At 43.4% G+C, this 22347-nt stretch overlaps 1 protein-coding gene across 3 annotated transcripts in view; it reads left to right on the forward strand.

Annotated features, from left to right (window-relative positions):
* Positions 1 to 22347, forward strand: part of E2F3 (E2F transcription factor 3) — a 91776-nt gene that overhangs the window by 57309 nt on the left and 12120 nt on the right. For 2 of the 3 annotated variants that reach the window (XM_016954978.4, XM_016954979.4), the window contains exons 2-3: positions 20612 to 20723; positions 21989 to 22190. In XM_016954978.4, the coding sequence (XP_016810467.1) occupies positions 20612 to 20723; positions 21989 to 22190 (314 nt within the window). Of the gene's footprint in view, positions 1 to 20611; positions 20724 to 21970; positions 22191 to 22347 lie in introns of all 3 variants that reach the window. The other variant, XM_016954977.4, reaches the window with a different exon arrangement.

A 22347-nucleotide genomic window follows, 5' to 3' on the forward strand; every position in this document is an offset into this window, starting at 1 on the left:
ACCCCAGAGGCAGAGGTTGCAGTGAGCCAACATCGTGCCACTGCACTCCAGCCTGGGTGACAGAGCGAAACTCCATCTGAAAACAAACAAAAAAAGGTCATATAGCCAGGAAGAGCTTCAGTGGGAAGAACAGCAGGAGGAATGAAGTCCCACGGGTTATCTGAAGAGAGGTACTGATCTCAGAACAGTGATGCCAGCTATGAAAACTAACTACCACTTATATCATTAGATGAAGAGCCTGTTCTGAAATCTCCCGTTACCACTATATTATATTTAAAAAGTATACATCTGAACAGTCAGTGTAGCTGAAAATTGATGTCACCGTTTACATTGATTTTTTTTAATACATAGAAAATTTTTTTATCTTAACAAATTAAAGCTTTGTTAGAGGATCCACTTTCCTTTAATTAAAATAATCGATATGGAAGTACACAGTAGGCATTGGATACATTTTTGTTTCCTTTTGAAAATCTGTGAGTTACAGCCAGACTCTTCGTCCCAGCACTTTAGGAGGCCTAGGCGGGCAGATCACTTGAGTCCAGGAGTTCGAGACCAGCCTGGGCAATGTGGTGAAACCCTGTCTGTCCAAAAATACACAAATTAGCCAGGTGTGGTGGCGTGCACCTGTAGTCCCAGCTACTTGGGGGGTCGAGGTGAGAAGATTGCTTGAGCCCATGAGATTGAAGCTACAGTGATTGCGCCACTGCACTCCAGCCTGGGCAACAGAGCAAGACCCTGTCTCAAAAAAAAAAGAAAACTTGTGAGTTACCTACCTTTGGGGAAGTGGAGAACTGATGTTATAGAAATGGGCAATAATCCTAAAATCGGGGGGTTCCCATTGCTCACCTCTTTTCTCTCATCCGCTCGTTCGTTCTTTCACTAAATGTTATTCTTTGTCAGTGTTCATAGAGGCTTCCCACGACTTGTCTCCCAGAAGCCCAGCTGTCTCAGAACTTCTCATGGGCTGACTGGTTCCTCCAATTTCCCTAGACTTTTTTGTTTGTTTGTTTTTAACATGTGTATCCTTTGTTTTTATTCTATTTTCACCAATTTTACAAATGAATTACACAGATTATGTATTCCCACACACATTCTATCAGAAGTATATAGGATGTATTAGCGTCTTCAGCCCTTCCCCTTCTCCTCACTTATGGACTTCCTTCCAGGCCTTTTTCTATGTATTTTCAACAGTGGTTATTTTGGCTTTACACTGGAAACCATGCCTTATCTACAGTTCTGACTTGTTTTTTTCCTTACTTGTTAAAGGAAAGATGTACCTTGGCCATAGAATACTGCAGGTACATAATGTTCTATAATATGGGCATATAAGATAAAATGGTTTATTTAACCATTCCCTTTTAATGAACAATAGTCATTTAGATTTTTAACTTACCCCTGTTGATTATAGTGCTATAATAAACATCCTTATACATGCCTTCCTGTGCATGTTTTTCAGTATTTCTCTAAGATAAATTGATTCCCAGAAGTACACTTGTAGAGTCAAAAAGTCATGCATGTTTTGGCCAGGCATGGTGGCTCACGCCCGTAATCCCAGCACTTTGGGAGGCCGAGGAGGGCAGATCATCTGAGGTCAGGAGTTCAAGACCAGCCTGGCCAACATGGTGAAACCCTGTCTCTACTAAAAATACAAAAATTAGCTGGGTGTGGTGGTGCACACCTGTAATCCCAGCTACATGGGAGGCTGAGGCAGGAGAATCACTTGAACCCAGGAGATGGAAGTTCCAGTGAGCCGAGATCACACCACTATACTCTAGCCTGGGAGACAGAGCAAGACTCTATCTCCAAAAAAAAAAAAAAGCCATGCATATTTTAAATATTAACACTGCCAGGTAATCCTCCAAAATAGTTATACTAAGTCTCATGCCCATTCTTCTGCCTCACTAATTGACACTTGTTTTTAATTTTTTAATTTACTATAAAACATTTCAGATACAAAAGATAGAAAGAATAGCACCCATGAAATGACATTAACAATACATTTGAAGGTCGGGCACGGTGGCTCACTCCTGTAATCCCAGCACTTTGGGAGGCCGAGGTGAGTGGATCACAAGGTCAGGAGATCGAGACCATCCTGGCTAACATGGTGAAACCCCGTTTCTACTAAAAATACAAAAAACTTAGCCAGTCGTGGTGGTGGGCACCTGTAGTCCCAGCTACTTGGGAGGCTGAGGCGGGAGAATGGCGTGAACCCGGGAGGCAGAGCTTGCAGTGAGCCGAGATGGCACCACTGCACTCCAGCCTGGGCGACAGAGCGAGACAATACATTTGAAGTCTTGTTTCTCTCCCCAAATGCGTTGTTTTTTCCACTACATTTCCCTTCATTTCTCATACTTTGCCTGTGTTGTATATGTCTACTTTTACTACGTATTTATTAATCTAATGCTATTTAGTAATGTTTTCAATGTTTTTAAAATTTTATAAAAAGATGCCGTATACATTCTGAGGTTTTTTTGTTAGTTTTTTACTCACTACTATATTTGTGTGATTGGCCTGTGTTGATAACTGTAGCCTGGTGCTAATGCTGCTCTACAAATTCTTGTGTACACATCCTTGTGCATATGCGCAAGAGTTTATGGTGCATCTTGAGAAGTTGATGGTTTTCACTAAATATTAATAAAACTCTTCTCCCGAGGGGCCCTCCCCGTCAACCCCTGGCTTCAAGCATAGTATCAGTTTCTCGTATTTTCAGCACTTGGTATTTTTAGACTTTGTCATTTTTGCCAACCTTGTAAGTGTGAGAAGGCTATTTCATTTTAATTTATATTTCTCTGACTTCGTATTTTAATATTTTCAACCATTTAGTAGTCTCTTCTAGGAATCCCCTATTCCTGTCTTTTATCTAATTTTTCTCTTGGGTTATATGTTCTTTTCTTACTGGCTACTCCTAATTCTTTACCTATTCTGGATAATAATGCTGAGGTAGCTTACCTTTCCATTGTTTTACTGTGGCCTTTTGTTGACAGATAGCACGTGTGATTTGTGCTGCCCTCCCGTGCAGTCTCTTGTTTATACCTCAGTATGTCTGGAGTTGAGTTTTGTATGTAGTTTGAGGGATCCAATTTTATTTTTCCGATACACAGTTTATTAAATTGTCCATTCTTTGCAGTATCTGCAGTGTCCCATTTGTAATATATGACATCTTCATGTATGTGTGGAGCTGTGTCTCAGTTTTCTATACTATTCTTTTGGTCTATTTACCTATCGGTATGCCTGTACGTATTTCACTAATTCTTTTTTTTTTTTTTTTTTTCTGAGACAGAGTCTCACTCTGTCACCCAGGCTGGAGTGCAGTGGCGTGATCTTGGCTCACTGCAACCTCCATCTCCTGGGTTCAAGCGATTCTCCCACCTCAGCCTCCTAAGTAGCTGGGATTACAGGTGTCCGCCCTCTTACCTTGCTAATTTTTGTATTTTTAGTAGAGACAGGGTTTCACCAGGTTGGTGAGGCTGGTCTTGAACTCCTGACCTCAGGTAATCCGCCCACCTTGGCCTCCCAAAGTGCTGGGATTACAGGCGTGAGCCACCACACCCTGCCTAGTTCACTAATTCCTATAGTTACACAGTAAAAACCTGGGTATCGGGCAGGGCAAGTCTCTCTATCTTGTTCTTTTTGTTTTGTTCTCTTTCTCTCTCTCTCTTTTTTTTTTTTTTTTTTTTGAGACAGGGTCTCACTGTATCACCCAGCCTGGACTCAAACTCCTGAGCTCAAGCAATCCTTCCACCTCAGCCCCCGTTCACTCTTTAGTGCAGTCATAGCTCACTGCAGCCTCAAATTCCTAGGTTCAAGTGATCCTCCCACTTTAACCTCTAAGTGGTGGGATTACAGGTGTGCACCACCAGACTTGGCTAATTTTTTTATTTTGGTAGAGACCAGGTCTCGCTGTTGCCCACGCTGTTCTTGAACTCCTGGTCTCAAGTGATTCTCCTGCCTCTGCCTCTCAAAATTCTGGGATTACAAGGCATGAGCCCCACTGCACCAGGCCAAATCTCTTTAAAAGATAATCAATTTTAAAAATTAGTAAATTGTGGCCAGGTGCAGTGGCACACACTTAAAATCCCAGTGCTTTGGGAGGCCGAGGTAGGAGGATAGCTTGAAGCCAGGAGTTCGAGACCAGCCTGGGCAACATAGTGAAGTCCCCTATCTGTAAAAACAAAGAGAGAGATTTAAATGTAACATATTTACCCACATAGTTACCATTTCTAATGCTCTTAATTCCTTCGCCTAGATCTGTTTTCCATTTGACATCATTTTATTCTGTTTGAGGCACTTCCTTTAATATTTTCTCTATTCTACTGGTGAAGAATTCTTTCGGCTTTCGTATCTCTGGGAAAAAGTCCCTATTTTGCCTTGAGATTTTAAAAGGTTTTCGCTGGGTATGTCTGAGAATATAGAGGAACTAAAAACCTCAGTTTCTCCTACTGTAGTTTCACATCACCCTTCTGACACCAGATGTGCTGAGTCAGGGGGTACTTTCCCTAGACATCAAGCAAGCAATTCATTCTGCAGTGGACACCAGCTGGGTGTCCCCCAGTTCAATTCTACTTCGTCTACCCAGAGATAGCATCAGATCCCACAGGTTGAAGGCTGAGCCCCGCACGACTGTCCCCCACTTCCAATGCCAGTCGCAAGCCCCAGATTGTCTTACCTGTTTTTTTCTGACTGAATAGCTATAAATTGGGGTTCCCACAACCCCCTTCTTGGGTTTGATTAATTTGCCAGAGCAGGTCACAGAACTCAGGGAAACAGCATTTACTGGTTTATCATAAAGGATATTACAAAGGGTACAGATAAAGGGATGCACAGGGCGAGGTATGGGGGCGGGAGTGTGGAGCTTCCATGCCCTCCCCAGGTGTGCCACCCTCTAGGAACCTCTATGTGTTCAGTTATTCAGAAGCTCTCCAAACCCAGTCCTTCGGGGGCTTTTATGGAAGCTGCATTACATAGGCATGGTCGATTGCATCATTGGCCTTCGGTGATCAAATGGGCTGTTGTCTGTTCACCTTGAAACTGCCTTGAAATGCATCATAAACACAGCAGCTCTTTGTCAGTCAGAGAGCTGTTTATCAGACACTGAAGAATCCAGCAGCTCCTCACACAGTTCAGAGTCAGGCCTAAGGGGGAGGTTATCTCCTCCTTGTATTCCTCAGGTAGGTAGCATGATCTCTTATAAACCATTTCCATTTTATGATAGAATTCTTCTGGGCACTGCCATCCCCATTACAGTGTTCCTGTGACATCACCCCCAGACAGCATGGTTATTTCAGGTTTCAGGGTCATTTTGTGTTCTTCAGTCTAGGCTCCACACAGGACTACGCCTCCAGGATATGTCTCCACCAGCAGTCAGCTTCTGCTCTACGCCCTGTGGCCTTGGGCAACCTTGCTGGCTCCCATTTAGCACGTCCAATTAATATTGCTCAAAGGGTGGATTTGCATGCCTTCTGTTTTACAGTACTATGTAGGGGGAGCATTTCCCACTCAGATGTAATGTCCATTGCATGATAAAGAGACACAGCTATTTCTCATGAAGTGTGTTCAAATATACCACCTCTCTCTAAACTTTTACCTTAGTTCCATCAACCCTTACTTTCCTAACTGTAGCCTTCATTAGGCCTTTAACAACAGGTTTCAGTCGTACAATTCAGTACTAGCTAGGGGAAGTGTTCCCTGGACAGACATAATATCCATTCCTATAAATCATTTAGGTAAAGAGGCACAACTTCCTTAGATAAAGCCTACTTAAACATCCCAGCTTTGATCATCCTAGCAATCCTTACATTTTTATGTTCTCACAATCTTAACTGTAGCCCAAGTCAGGGCTTGCCCAGTGGGTTTTGATAGCACAGTGCTTAAGGCTCCCATATCGAGGAGTCCCAGGAATTATTCTTCACCTCCCAGACGATTTTCCCACTTGTGTCCATAAGGCTGTGGGTACCCAGCAGGAGACTGGGCCAAGACACCTTTGCTGTCTGTCAGTCTTTTTCTTGATTAATCTGCCTGACTATTGCCCCAGGCAATTTCAGATCAGATCCTTCATTGTAATCTCTGCCTCTGACTTTTTAAATTTCTCCAAACTAGGGTAAATGTAGCAAACATTTTTCAAACCCCTTAATGTCGAGAGACCAGCAGGACTTCCCTTTGATCTATCCAGCCTTCCACAGTGTTGCATTAAAACATTTGTTTTAACCTCATTTTATTTCAGTTTCCATTTTATTCATCCCAATTTTTTTTATTTTCCATAGGTTATTGGGGAACAGGTGGTATTTGGTTACATGAGTAAGTTCTTTAGTGGTGATTTGTGAGATTTTGGTGCACTCATCACTCGAGCAGTGTACACTGCACCCAATTTGTAGTCTTTTATCCCTCACTCCCCTGCGTCCCCAAAGTCCATTGTGTCATTCTTGTGCCTTTGCATCCTCATAGCTTAGCTCCCACCTATGAGTGAGAACATACGATGTTTGGTTTTCCATTCCTGAGTTACTTCACTTAGAATAATGGTCTCCAATCTCATCCAGGTAGCTGCAAATGCCATTAATTCATTTTTTTATGGCTGAGTAGTATTCCATCATATATATATATACCACAGTTTCTTTATCCACTTGTTGATTGATGGGCATTTGGGTTGGTTCCAATTTTTGCAATTGTGAATTGTGCTGCTATAAACATGCGTGTGCAAATATTTTTTTTGAATAATGATTTCTTTTCCTCTGGGTAGGTACCCAGTAGTGGGATTGCTGGATCAAGTGGTAATTTCTACTTTTAGTTCTTTAAGGAATCCCCACACTGTTTTCCATAGGGGTTGTGCTAGTTTACATTCCCACCAGCAGTGTAGAAGTGCTCCCTGTTCACATCCACGCCAACATCTTTTTGGGGTGCGGGGCGGGGGTGTGGGCAGAGTCTCGCTCTGTCACCCAGGCTGGAGTGCAGTGGCGTGATGTCAGCTCACTGCAATCTCCACCTCCTAGGTTCAAGCGATTCTCCTACCTCAGCCTCCTGAGTAGCTGGGACTACTGATGCACACCACCACGCCCGGCTACTTTTTGTATTTTTGGTAGAGATGGGGTTTCACCATGTTGGCCAGGCTGATCTTGAACTCATGACCTCCAGTGATCTGCCTACCTCAGCCTCCCAAAATGCTGGCATTACAGGCGTGAGCCACCATGGCCAGCAATTATTTTTTGATGTTTTGATTATGGCCATTCTTGCAGAAGTAAGGTAGTATTGCATGGTGGTTTTGATTTGCATTTCCCTGATCATTAGTGATGCTGAGCACTTTTTCATGTTCTTAGCTGACTTTTTGGTGGGATTTTTTGGTTTTTTTCTTGCTAATTTGTTTTATTCATCCCATTTCTTAATAGCCATCTAAAGATTTCCACCATACTGGGAAAAGTCCCATGACTCTTCTCTTTGTTTTTCCTCTGTTTCATCCCTATCGGTGTGTTCTTTTTTTTTTTTTTTTTGAGACGGAGTCTGGCTCTGTCGCCCAGGCTCGAGTGCAGTGGCACAATCTCTGCTCACTGCAACCTCCGCCTCCCGGGTTCAAGCAGTTCTCTGCCTCAGCCTCCCAAGTAGCTGGGATTTCAGCTGCCTGCCACCACGCCCAGCCAATTTTTGTATTTTTGGTAGAGATGGGGTTTCACCGTCTTGGCCAGGCTGGTCTTGAGCTCCTGACCTCGTGATCCACCTGCCTCGGCCTCCCAAAGTGCTGGGATTACAGGTGTGAACAACCGTGCCCGGCCCAGTGTGTTCTTATTCACCTTATTTCTTAATAACCATAAAAAATTTCCACCTTCCTGTGAGGAGTCCTGTGACTCTTCCCCCCTACCCTTCATCATTCTCTTGTTAATTAACCTAATGTTTGTATTAGCATCTGTAAGACTCATGAGGGGAAGCTGAGCAAGTACATCTCATAAGGCTTCTTGAACTATCTCTCGATTTTGTGGCAACAAGGTTAAATGGGGCATCCACATTAAAGGGGCGCCCCTAATCGCATCATTTACCATGACTTGGGTAGCAAGGCATATTCAGTGCTTGAATAATCTGGTGGTCATAAACCCAGGCCCCACATGGCATGAATACAAAGTGTATCAGCTGTTTCAGTTTGACGTTTATAGGTGGAGTCAGGCAGTCCCCCTTCTTCCAACATTCAAAACCAAAGACACTGCTCCTAAATTACTCTCACAGTGCATTTTAGTAAAGCCTCCTCAGGAAGCTGATGATACCAATCTAAAAAATGAAACAATTCCTTCACACTATACCCTCTGCTTTCAATGGCTTCTTGATTTTGCCCTTTCCTGACACTGCCTTCTTGGTGCCCAAAGTCCTTAGGGGTGCTTTCTGATGTCACTGCATAATTTTTCCCTTGTGGGAGCGAGGTTCTTTGAGTCTACTGGCTGAAGCATAGATCGACTGAAATTTGAACTTGGTCTGGCATCGAGGTTTGGCCCAGCACTTTCTTTTTACTTTCATTCTAGCTATTACAGATAACAATAACCAAAGGGTTGCATATTTTGTTTTTTTCTTATTAGTTCGCATTTCTTCATGCATTCAGCAAACCACCTTCCAGGGAGTTAGATTGATCCACCTCTAAATTCCATTGGTAACTTTTACCTTTAGTGACTGATGCCACTCCATACCATGGGTGACCACATGGGCACCCAGGAATCAAAGGTTTCCCACCCCCCAACCCCTTTATCTGTTTTCTTCCCAAACATGAGCTAGGGATGTTCTAGCAGTCCCGATTCTGACACCAATTCTGAAAATGCTGAGGAATAAACAAACTCGGTTTCTCCCACTATTTTCGCATATTACAGTTGTGACACCAGATGTGGGGGGGGTTTCCCCAGGCATCAAGCAAGCAATTCATTCTGCAGCGGACACTAGCTGGGCGTCCTCCAATTCAATTCTGACACCATCTACCCAGAGAAGTGTCACATCACACAGATTGAGGGTTCAGTCTCACAAGACCACCCCCAACTTCTGATGCCAGTTGCAAGCCCCAGGTTGTTTTACCTGTGCCTCTGGCCAACCTGCTGTAAATCAGGGTTCCCGCGGCCCATTCCTCAGATTCAGTTAATTTGCTAGAGCAGCTCACAGAACTCAGGAAACATTGAGGTTTACTGGTTTATTATAAACGATATCACAGAGGATGCAGATGAAGAGGTGCGTAGGGCAAGGCATGTGGGAAGGAGCACGCAGCTTCCATGACCTCCTTGCATGCGTCACCCTCCAGGAACCTCCTTGTGTTCAGCTACCTGGAAGCTGTCCTCTTGTACCCTGTCCTCTTGGGTTTTTTGGGAAGCTTCATTATGTTGGCATGATTGATTAAATCACTGGCCATTGGGGATCAACTTAACCTTCAGCCCCTCTCCTCTCCTTGGAGGTTTAGAGATGGGTCTGAAAGTTCTGACCCTCTGATCCTGCCTTGGTTTTTCCAGTGACCATTGTCCATCCTGAAGCCACCTAAGGGCAGCCGGCCTTCATTCAAATCATCAGCACACAAAAAGATACTTCATCTTCTATAGTAAGTGGGCCTACCTTACACCAAGACTGATAAAGTGAGGGGTTTTCTAAACATAGGAGAGAAACTTCAGGTGCTGGGCACTCAAATAAAGTGACAGATGTTCACCTCGGGCATCAGCACAGTGTATGCAGTGAAGGAAAATTGCAGAATGACAGCCATGCAGCAGACCTGGAGAACCCCTAGCTAGTCTCAGGTCTGGATATCAGGAGGCCAGAGAGCTTCAGGCAGGAGGAAAAGTGGAGATTTGGTAGAATATCTGATATGATGGAGAGTTGGAAAAAATTTGAAGATTTGGTGAGGGCAAATGGTGCCAACGAGCTAGAAAGACAATTGGAAACTCCAAAGAAAACAAACAAGCTTTACAAGAAAGGATATATAGTGTCAGTATATTATTTGATACTGCAGTGAATACTGTTTATACAGTCATGATGTATAGCACTGGTTTTTTATTTAACCAAAACTAATTATGTAACTATTGGGGGAAAATGGAAGAAGTGAGATGGGTATCGTATCATTGAAGGATGTTGGTACATTAGAACTAAAATGGCTAAACCAGAAATAGCTGTGTGAGCATATCACTTAGAGATACAGAGGTGACCACCAGGAGAAATAGTAAAGGTGGTTCCCCCAGCAAGGTAGCCATTATAGGCTCTCTGAGCTAGTGGGTTTTGAAAAACCATGTGCATCTATTTGTTTTTTAATTGTCTTAAATTATTCTTAAAAACAAAATAAGTTTCTATAGGAAGGACCGCAGTCACCAGTTCATAGGTTAAATGGCTTTTATTCCAAAAGTTCTAAGTCAGTGAGATTGCTTTTCCTTTAGAAACATTCATATATATGTGGTTAGATCCCCAAACTAGTCCACAAATACAGGTTATAGTGAAATTAAAATATCCTAGTTTAGAAATCAAAAGAAGAAAAATGACCAACTTTGGAGTCCATTCTAGTAATCCAAGTGAGAAAGGATGGGGATACAGTTGGAGTTTTCTGCACACCTGTTCAGTTTACCAGTTATTCTTCTCTGAGATAGTCTGGTTTGTGATTAGGCTTCTCACCCAGCGGCTCACAGAGGATGCTACTCTCGTTAGATTCTGCACTTACCTCTCACTGTAAAAAGCTGGAGAAGACTTTGGAGCCCTTCATCTTAGGTAACCTCGTCAATGACAGGTTGACACTAGGAGTGCATTTAGCTTGGCATGAAAGGGACCATAAGCTGTCCCCCTTCCTCATCATTCTGTACCCAAAGCCCCTCCCTACTCACAAGCACCTCCGAACCAGGACTTTTCAAAATCTCTGCTTCTGTTCTTATTTGGACAGCCCATTCAACTCCGCTGACTTCACTCCCTTATCTGCATAACACAGCTCAAGAGCTGTCACCTCTTAACAATCTCTCCAGACCTCTACCCACTTCTCCATGCACCCCTCTTCATGCCCTCCTGGACCCACCCTGGGCTCACTGCAGTATTCATTCATAATAAATTTCCCATTGTTTGCTTGCCTGTATACTTGTTGATAGCAGGGACCACCATGTTGCCTTTATAATCATATGCCCATGCAGGGCTTGGTACATAGCAGGCACTCAATAAATATTTGAATGGATTCAAAAATGATGAGCCAGATTGAGTTAATACATAGTTACAGCTGAAAACTAACTTTTCTTAAAATCCTCATGCCCTGACCCACTAACCTAATGGCCAGAGTCCAAGTGAGGTTCAGCTGTGGTCTGCTATGAAGCTGGAAATTCCCTCCTTTGGGTTATTTCACTGATGTACTTAACTTGGTCTTCATTCTTTTCATTTCTATTTTATTTCATTTTCCTTCTTCCTTTGTTCAAAATACCTGTCTCGTCTTTGGTTTTGAGACAAAAGGTATCATCTATCAAGTTCTATCCCTTTCCTGATCTCCTATTAACTAGGGAGAAGGGAGTTTATTTTAGCATTCACAGTTTGTTAACATACAGCAGGCCATGCCTTGTGCTTGATTTAATTTTTCCTGTGGCTCAGTGGCATGGTGGATAAGAACATCCCTTCCCTCCCCCCCACGAAGCTGGATGCCCTTTCTGGTGGCATATCCCATTTCTTTTTTGAACCCGTACATATTGAATGGTACATAAGACATTCAACAGTCTAGAAAATAAGCCACCAGATTTCTGTTTAACCCCAAATGGAAATGATATTGCTTTTCTTGTTATGCAAGTAACCCACGCTCACTTTAAAATGATTTTCAAATATAAAAAAGCTAAAAAGAAGAAAGTAAAATCACCATAAGCCTACTATCCAAAGATTAATGCTTTTCAACTCTTTGGTGTGTGGTATGTATCCTTAGATACTTGCTTTCTATGCATATAATTTTCTTACAAAAATAGTTTTACTATTCACACCTGCTTTTTTTAAGTTACATATGTCGCTGTACATCATTATTAATTGCATAACATTTCAAGATATAAATGTATAATAACTTACTGAATTTTTCTTCTGAGGTTGGGCATTTATGTTGCACATATAGGCCGGGCACGGTGGCTCACACCTGTAATCCCAGCACTTTGGGAGGCCGAAGCGGGTGCATCACCTGAGGTCAGGAGTTCGAGACTAGCCTGGCCAACATGGTGAAACCTTGTGTCTATTAAAAATACAAAATTAGCTGGGTGTGGTGGTGCGCGCCTGTAATCCCAGCTACTTGGGAGCTGAGGCAGGAGAATCACTTGAACCCAGGAGGCAGAGGTTGCAGTGAGTGGAGACTGCACCATTGCACTCTAGCCTGGACAAAAAGAGCGAAACTCCACTCAAAAAAATAAAATAAAAATATGTTGGACATATGTGGAAAAATCAAATATTCAAGAAACAGGCTGTGCTGTTTTTAATAGACAAACCCTAGAAACAACCTAAATGTTGAGGATGTACTCCAAGAAGTAGAAGTGCCAGTTAGTATGGTATAATGTATATGTAGACACATTGCTTTTTCAAATAAGATCAAAAATTGCAGAAATGTAAACATGAAGTCATTACTCATTTAATTTGACTTCCCAGAGATAACCACCATTAACATTTGGTGTGGATCTATTTTCAGGCCTTCTTCTCTATGGATTTAGGAAAAATTTTTGTGAAGTCTGTGGTTTCATAGTTTTTTATAATACACATATCTCTGCAACTTTAATTTTTCTCCTTTATATTTCTTGAAAGTCTTTTGAAGCCATCTATAGAGATTAAACTCCAGCCTGCCCCCGCTCCAACACACACACAAACACACACACACACACACACACACTCTCTCTCTCACTCACATCTATCCCTTCTGCAGATTGGTAACATTGGAGCTTTGTAATTTACCTGCCAAGGGACTTTGGGAATTTATTCCTTGGTTCATTCAAAATAAATAAGTCAAGTTGACTGAGTGCATGCCATATGCAAGGCTCTGGGGAAACTAAGCTGCTTATGACCTGAGCTTAGAGTCCAGTGAGGAAGCCTGGAGTATGCATTTGTCATGGTGGTAAAATCGTGCAGTGGCAGCATGGATGTTGCTATGGAAGCAGAGGAAGGACATCTCAATAAGGCCAAGGGTGTCATGGTCACTGACAAATTATTGCATAGACTGAGGTTCAAATCCTGGTATCTGTGCTGAACGTGGAGGCTCACATCTGTAATCTCAACACTTTGGGAGGCTGAGGTAGGAGGGTCATTTGAGCACAGGAGTTTAAGATTGGCTTGGACAAAATAGCAAGACCTCATCTCTACCAAAAAAAAAAAATTAGCCACTCATGGTGGTGCTACTCAGGAGGCTGAGGTGGGAGGCTTGCTTGAGCCAGGAGTTTGAGGCTTCAGTGAACCGTGATCACACCACCGCCCTCCAGCTTGGGTAACAAAGCTAGACCCTGTGTCTAAAAAAATAAAAAATAAGAATTCTAGTATCTGTCCCTTGTTAACTGAGACCTCGGGTAAATCCTTAACTTCTGTCTCAGTGCAAGCTGGGTGTAGTAATACCTACCCCACAATGCCAGCATGATTATTCATTGGAAAAATGATTATAGGAGAGGAGTATTGAATGTCCATTAGTAGATGTCTGCTTAAGTAAATAAATCGTGGCATATTAATTAATACAATATTATGCAGCTATGAGAAATGAGATCATTCCATGTGTTCTGATAAGGTCTAACTCGGACATATGTTATTAATAGAAAAGTGTGTGTTTTGCTATGATTTATGGGAAAAACTTTTTAAAGATGGGATGGTAGATAGTCTAGGTAAATACAAGTATGTATATAGCTATCTGAAAGGATATCCAAGTAACTTCATAGTGCTTGCCTTTGAGGAAGGGAACTGGGATCAGGAGTAGGGAGAAAGTTTGCTTTCCATTTATACTCATTTATGCTGCTTAAATTACCATATACATTTATTATATGTAAAGAAGAGTTTTTAAATCAGGGATAAAATAAAGTGTGTCATTAAGGCAATGTCAACTTAATCTAGCTATTCAAATATTTTTACATGGGACTTTTCACAATCTTTTCATGAAGTAGTTATAAGCATGGACTTGTAGATGTGCTTACTGGCTATAGAATCTTGGAAAAGTCAGTTAATCATGCTAGACCTCCCTTTTCTTCTATAAAATAAGAATTAATAATAACCACCTTATTAAGGGTGTTGTGAAAATAAGATAACAAAATTGAGTGGAAAACAGTTAACATGGTGCGTAGCATATTATAAGCACTCAAATGTTTGTTGTGTAATAATTAATACTAAAGGTCTGTATCTATCAGTGGTATTAATCATAATCTAATTCAGCTGCCTTATACCAAAAAGGGATATTTGTGGGCTCACACAAATGAAAGTCTGTGGCATGTGTGCCTTTGGGTATGGCTGTATCTAGCACCTCCCTTGAAGGGATTGGGACTCAGCCTTTCCCCAGCTCTTCTGTGTTGGCTCACTTCCCAAGTAGCTCCAGGCTCGCACCCTACTGGCCTAATAGTGCCCAGTGAAAAGAACCCAGTACTTTCCCAGTGGTTCCCAAGAAAAATCCCAGGATTGACTGACCCTTCCTGCATTGGTCATGGTCTCATCTTTACCCCAGACACTTGAGCCTCGGGATTGAGGCCAGGATTCAGTACTCACCTCTGCAACTTTGATGGGAAGAGTCGTCCTAATGTTGATCAGTCTCAAGTCTTGTCTTTTCATGCTTGGAGACTAATAGAAACTAAGAGCATCAGTAGAGCTCCTTCCCCAGTGGAAAAAAAATAGGGGCAACAAATATCAGGCAGGCAGACTATAGATGTTCCCCACTGGCTCCAGTGGTAATTCTTTTGGGGTTTTGTGGGTTTTTTTTCGTTTTGAGAGAGAGAGATGGGAGACTTGCTGTGCTGCCCAGGTTGGTCTCAAACTCCTGGGCCCAAGTGATCCTCTTGCCTCAGTCTCCCAAGTACCTGGGACTACAGGCGCATTACCACTGCACCCAGCTCTAACTACATACATTTTCCTACGGAGATTTTCAGAACTGCTTACCAGTACAACTGTTTCTTTGCAGAGGCATGTTACCGTCCATGGAGCTGAGGTTTTAACGTTAGCACATACCTTGTTTATAGTACAAGTTACCCTTGAAAGTACTGCCGGAAGGTGCCACGTGGAGTTCCACACAGAATCTCACAGAGCCAGGCTTTACCACTGCTTGGGACCAAATGGCCCGTCCTTCTGTTGATTACTGGATAAGTTGGTTGTTTTACTGGTAGGGGCCATGTAATGTAAAGATCTGTGCATAAACAATGAATACCTCTCCAATCAGCACGATGCTCACGCTGTGAACTAACAAAAATTGAGATGACCAAGAGAAGAGATTTCCATCTACCCTGGTGCTCAGCCCAGGGCAGGGTGGTGTAGACAGAGCTCACCCGCACTATTTAAATCCTGTCATATAGTTTTTTGTTTTACCAGGCATGTGTGCTTGAATTTGCTAAGTTAAGCATTAAAATAATGCTGCTCCATCAAATATCAAAATTCTTAGCCCTTTTTCAAGAGATTCTAATTATTGCCCCCGTGTTCAGATCTGAGACCAAACAGGTAATATGTGGTCCCCACAAATCCAGTTCCGCCCTCCCTGTTCACTAAACAGGGGAGGAAAAATAACAGGATAACCCAACGGAAACCTCCCTTCTGAAAAGGGGAAATGACATAAAGTGCTCACCTCCTGCTTCTTGTCACGTCCTCAACAGGGACAGCAGTTTGTAGAGCCTATAAGTCCACCCCAAGTTCCACCTCCTGGGAGGAATTCTGGGGCTGCCCCTTCTTCACACCTCACCTATTTCTGGCGTGGCTTTTGGACCTAGTGATTGATTTCCTTAGAGGTTCAACATCATGGGCCTTCACTTTCTAGACCTAGTGATTCTCTCGCAATAAAAGTGCCTTGCAATTTTCGTAGCTTGTCCATCTAGCATTCAAATTTGGTCAATTTATGGTTTGGTGCTTAGTAACTAGAGTTACACATGAAGACTAGTCCTGGTCTTTCGAAGTTAAGTCTCAGTCACTTAGCAGCAGACCTCTGGAAATTTCCCTAACCTACAGTTTAATGCTTCCATAGGCCTTTGCCTCATGGCAGTCTGAAACAGCAGCCTGGGAGGGAGAGATAAAACTAGTATGCCCCCAGCCTGCTGACCAGTGGGTGGTTCTTTACTGCTGAGGCACAGCCCTAGGTCCCTAGGAGTTCTGGGTCCCAGACTCTTCCAAGTTTGCCTTCTTTCTGTTCACTTTATTTTCATTTTTTGAGACAAGAGTCTTTCTCTGTCATCCAGGCTGGATTGCGGAGGCACCAACCTCCACCTCCCAGGTTCAAGCAATTCTCATGCCCCAGCCTCCCAAGTAACTGGAACTACAGGTGCATGCTACCATGCTGGGCTACTTTTTGTATTTTTAGTAGAGTTAGGGTTTCACCAGGCTGGTCTCAAACTCCTGACCTCAGGTGATCTGTCTACCTCGGCCTCTCAAAGTGCTGGGATTACAGGCGTGAGCCATCGTGCCCAGCCCATTTGTTGACTTTAATTTGGGCAGAGAATACAGCTCTGTGTCTCCTTAGATTGCTTTCTGTAGAGAAGGCCTCCATAGCAAAGCTGTTTTCTTTGAGGCGGGCCAGCCTCAGATGAAGTTTCTCTCTATCTGTAGTATCTTCCTGGCGGTCACAAGAAGTGACCAACACACTCTGCCACTCTCTAACAAGGCCTGCCAACTCCCTGTCACACCATAGCCATCTTGACTCAGCCAGTTCCATAAGCTGTCACTGGCAACAGCACAATTCTAGGTTCCCGACTCAAAACACTTTAAGCAGCTGGGCGCGGTGGCTCACGCCTGTAATCCCAGCACTTGAGGAGGCCAGGAAGGTGGATCACGAGGTCAGGAGATCAAGACGATCCTGGCTAACATGGTGAAACCCCGTCTCTACTAAAAATACAAAAAATTAGCTGGGCGTGATGGCGGGCGCCTGTAGTCCCAGCTACTCGAGAGGCTGAGGCAGGAGAATGGCATGAACCCGGGAGGCGGAGCTTGCAATAAGTTGAAATCGCACCACTGCACTTCAGCCTGGGTGACAGAGCGAGACTCCGGGTCTCAAAAAAAAAAAATGCTTTAAGCAAAAAGGAGAGTTTATTGGCTAATGTAACTGGAAAGTCTGGGAAAGACCAACAGTTGCCCCCAGGGCATGACCAGAGCCAGAGTTTTGAGTGGTGGTCTCAGACCCCTCTCTCTCCTTCTCTCCACTCTGCTTTCCCCTGGGAAGGCCCCATTCTCAGGCAGCTTTAGGCTCCTCACTTACCAACCTTACTGGAAAGACATACCTGCTTCTTGCCAGATAGTTCCAGAAACATTCCTGGGGTTAGCCTTTGCTCCTCCAGCCTTGGTCATGAGCCATTCAACCTGTTCGCGGTGGGGGCGGGGAGGGCAGGATGGGACACAATGATTAGCCAGGCCTGGATCACCTGTGTGCACAGATGCGCTTAGACCAGGAAAGGGATGGCTCCCCAAGGAACAAACAGGGAGCTTCTGCCTGATAAAGAGGGAATGTTTGCTGGACCAACCACAGCAGGCCTACACAAGGACTTGACAGAATGGCTGGGAGGGGAAGATGAAGTCCAGCAAGCAGATTGTCCTTCCAGAGCCATTAGAGTGATGTTTAACTCAGCACTGCAGTAGAAAGATAAGGTGTGCCACTGAGGCAAGCCACATCGTAAAATATATATATAAAGAAACAGATGAAATAATTTTACTGCTACATCTGACCCATTAACAACATTGGGGTTAGAGGTGCCCTGACACAGTCAAAAATTTAGATAGATCTTTTGACTCCCCTAAACTTAACTAATAGCCTGTTGTTTGGGGTTTTCATTATTATTTTAGTGATGGGGGTCTTGCTACGTTGATCAGGCTGGTCTTGAACTCTTGGCCTCAAGTCATCCTCCTGAGTAGTTGGGATTACAGGTGTGATCCATGCACCCAGCCCTAATAGCCTACTGTTGACTAGAAGCCTCACCAATAACATAAACAGTCATTAACACATTTCATATGGTATATGTATTATATACTGTATTCTTACAATTAAGTTAGAGAGAAAATGTTATCAATAAAAGAAAGTTTGGAATGAATGAAAGTGGAATCCACAGGGTAGATTTCCCTCATCAGCCAAGCAGGACTAGAGGTGAGGGTATGTGAAATAGGCCGTGCTGGCCAGAGCTGGGCTTTGCCTGAGTGTCTTACTCTTTTCCCTTATGATCTAAAGCCAGGTTTCTCCAACTTTAAGGTGTATCAGAATCACCTGGAAGGCCTGTTAGATTGCTCAGTCCCATTCCCAGAGTTTCTGATCCAATGCATCTTAGGTATGCTCTGGAATTTGCATTTCCTAGCAGCTGAACTTGGTCCAGGGTTCAAAGTGTAGAAGGCATATGGGCATATAAAGCAGCTGGATGAAAAAAAAATCATAAGGAAGAGAAAACAGATTTACTATTCATTACTGGAAGTGGATCATCATAAAATTCATCCTCGTTATCTTCACATTGAGGAAGCAGTGGTGAAAGAAAAGAGGAGGGGTTGGTCTTACTGTCTCAGGGATGACAGAGGAGGAAGAAAACCCACATATAGGTGGACACACTCATGGCCGGGTGCAGTGGCTCACGCCTGTAATCCCAGCACTTTGGGAGGATGAGGTGGGAGGATCACTTGAGCCCAAGAGTTCAACACCAGCCTGGGCAACATAGAGAGGCCCCATCTCTACCCAAAAAAAAAAAAATTTAAATTAGCCAGACATCATGGTGTGCACCTGTGGTCCCATCTACTCAGGAGGCTGAGATGGGAGGATTCCTTGAGCCTGGGAGGACAAGGTTGCAGTGAGCTGAGATCACACCACTGCACTCCAGCCTGGGTGGCAGAGCAAGACCCTGTCTCTAAAAAAATAAAATCAGTGGACACGGACAGTCCAAACCCATGTTGCTCAAGGGTCAGTTGTATTTTATTTATTTCATTTAACATGTGATCACTACTAAAATTGTTGAGATATTTTACCCTGTTTTGTACTAAGTCTTCGAAATTCAGTGTGTATTTTACAATTATAGCACATGTCAGTTTGGATGAGCTAGTAACCAGTGGCTATCGTAGTAGACGGTGCAGGGTTAGCTGGTAACTTTCCATAGAGGGGCTGAATATCTAGCTTCCGCTGGTAAGTTATTACTTACGGATTCACATCACAGGGAGTTGTTTTGAAATTGCAAATCTCAGCTGGGTACAGTGGCTCACGCCTGTAATCCCATCACTTTGGGAGGCCAAGGTGGGCAGATCACCAAAGATCAGGACTTCGAGACCAGCCTGGCCAACATGGCGAAACCCCGTCTCTACTAAAAATACAAAAATTAGCTGGGAGTGGTGGCGTGCACCTGCAGTCCCAGCTACTTGGGGAGGCTGAGGCAGGAGAATCACTTGAACTCAGAGGCAGAGGTTGCAGTGAGCCAAGATCGCGCCACTCCACTCCAGCCTGGGCGACAGAGCAAGACTCTGTCTTAAAAAAAAAAAAAAAGAAAAGAAAAGAAACTGCAAATCTCCTCATTAGAAGAATCTGCCTGAAAATGAGCCTAAATACATATTTTTGTGCTGAGTGTCCAGTTGGTGCCATTTATTTTCTAAAACACCTGTCATACCCATACAATTAGTACTTAACAACTGCTTAACCATCTATCTTTTCTCTTGGACTCGAAGCCCCTTATCTATCTTGCTTGCTAAGCCCAATGCCTAGGTACCTAGAAGACGCTATGTGGATATTTTAAAATTTAATTGGAGTTAAATTAAAAACTTAGATAAGGGCTTCTCATTTGCTAGGCTTGATGAGAAAATGGAGAAAGCAATACTGGTTGAAGCCCAAGATTGCATGTTTGCAGTATTTGTTTTCCCGATGAAGGGCCATTTGTAGTCTGTGACTAGTTGTGTTACGATCCAATCACCCTTTCTCTCATTGAATATACAGTATATAGAGAGAGTGATTGAAAATCTACAGAAACCCAGGCTCTGTGCCAAGCACTGGGTATACAAAGATAAATGGGAAACAGTCCCTGCCTTAAAGGAAATGAGAAACAGATAAGTCTTACAGTAATACCGAATAAGTGTCATGATACAAATAAACACAGAGTGTTTGGGGAGCACAAGGAAGGGGGTCCAACCCAGGTCAGAGAATGGGAGATGGGCAGGAAAGACTCACTGTGGAAAGTGAATTTAAGCCCCATGGCGCCTGTGATATTCTTAGCATCCAGCCCCATGCCAGGCACATGATGTGTTGAATCAATGAACAAAGTGACTCCTGAACCTAATGCTGAAGGATCGCTGTGTTTATCCAACTGGGTGTGGACGGATGATCACGGCAGGTGAAGAGAGTGTGCATGACAACCCAGCCTACAACGCTAGAATCCTGGCTCTAGGGAACGACAAGATGCTGAGTGGGGTGGAGCAGAGGGGTGAGAGCTGGCATGAGCCTGCAGCATTTGGCAGGCCAGCCCACAAACTGCCTCCCTTCTTGTTCTTGTCCATATGACCGGTGACGAGAGATCGCACTTTCTTATTACAGGCAAAGCGAAGGCTGGAGCTAGGAGAAAGCGGTCATCAGTACCTCTCAGATGGTTTAAAAACCCCCAAGGGCAAAGGAAGAGCTGCACTACGAAGTCCAGATAGTCCAAAAAGTAAGGATCTTTTCATCTCTTTCCTTATTCTCCTTGGTGTGGCATTTCCAACTTTCAAAGCTTATGGCCGGAAGGATGCCAAGGTGTGAATAATTCTGGCATGTTTTGTTCTTTTTCATTTCTTTCTGTGCTTATCCAAAAAAATAAATACAATGTCAGCAGACAACCAGTGAAAGGCTACAGAGTCACACTGGTACCATAAGGGAAGACTTCTTTTAACTGTATGTAGTTTCATTTTTCAACTCGGAATACGAGCTTTTGGCATCATTCTATATCAAATTTAATTTTAACTTCCCTTAATGGACATTGCTTCAGAGTCTGAGGCAAACTGGATGTCCACGAACTATGCCAGAGTCACCAGTGTCTGTGCCGACCTCAATCTCCAGCTCAGCATATGGTAGCGTAAGAATTGATTGAGCCCGATAAATTGCAGGCTGTTTCTCTTTCTATCAAATACTATTACCGTTGCTTGTGGGAGAGAGAGAAACGTAGGTTAGAAATAGCCAACTAGTCCCATTATGTATGTGTTTGCATTTAACATAAGGGCTAAATTAGACTTTGTTCTCTCTCTTCCTGTAGTTCATGCATCAGGCAATCCACAAATTGTGTGACACTAAATTAAAACCTTGACCTGTGCACCTATGGGGGAACAAGTACAATATTAAGTAAGGAAATTTCCTTTAAGAGAGATGGGGAGATTTGGCAGAAGACTTTTCCAGGTAATTATTTATCAAAATGAAGCATTATTTGGAAAATTGGTGAACAGGTGATACACGCACACACAGATACCAGAGCCTGAAAGGCCATTTGAGATGGGTCTGTTTAAGACCTTGTCCTGCAGTGCTAGTGAGACTCATAGCCTGGCTCCATCACCGTAGGCCTCGTGTGTGCTGGTCCCCTGAGGCCACAGCACTCTTTCATTCATTTGACAGATATTTTTTAGCACCCGCTATATGTAAATTCTTCATTAGAGCCAGGGAATAGTGTAAGTCAAGGTAGAAACTCTTGAGAAATTCAAGGTGAAATGCTTTAATCAAACCCTGGAATTTTTTACCTTCCCTTCCTGCTCTAATAAAACTTTCATAGCTTTCTATGACTTGCCAACAACAACAGCAACGACAGCCTTGCTTCAGATACTAATACTTTGGCTGCAGTGGGAAAGAGAGCTTGCTTGACTGCAAAGACACCCTTCATTTCTTTACCTTTCCCCCTATCCCCCACCCGCTCGGTTTTTGTTTTTCTTTAAGCTCCAAAATCTCCCTCAGAAAAAACGCGGTATGATACGTCTCTTGGTCTGCTCACCAAGAAGTTCATTCAGCTCCTGAGCCAGTCACCCGATGGGGTATTGGATTTGAACAAGGCAGCAGAAGTGCTAAAAGTGCAAAAGAGAAGGATTTATGATATCACCAACGTTCTGGAAGGCATCCACCTCATTAAGAAGAAGTCTAAAAACAACGTCCAATGGATGTGAGTAGGAGTCCTCCCCATGCCCCGGCTCTGAGGGGGTCGTTTCAAACTGCCTGGTTTCTTAGTTCCCACTTTCACATCCACGCCCACACATTCTTTTCTTTTCTCTCCTACTGTTTTCTTCTCTCTCATTCTCTCTTCCCTCCTCAGCTTCTAA

The sequence above is a fragment of the Pan troglodytes genome, chromosome 5 (genome assembly GCF_028858775.2).
Source record: "Pan troglodytes isolate AG18354 chromosome 5, NHGRI_mPanTro3-v2.0_pri, whole genome shotgun sequence".
NCBI classification, from domain to species: Eukaryota; Metazoa; Chordata; class Mammalia; order Primates; family Hominidae; genus Pan; species Pan troglodytes.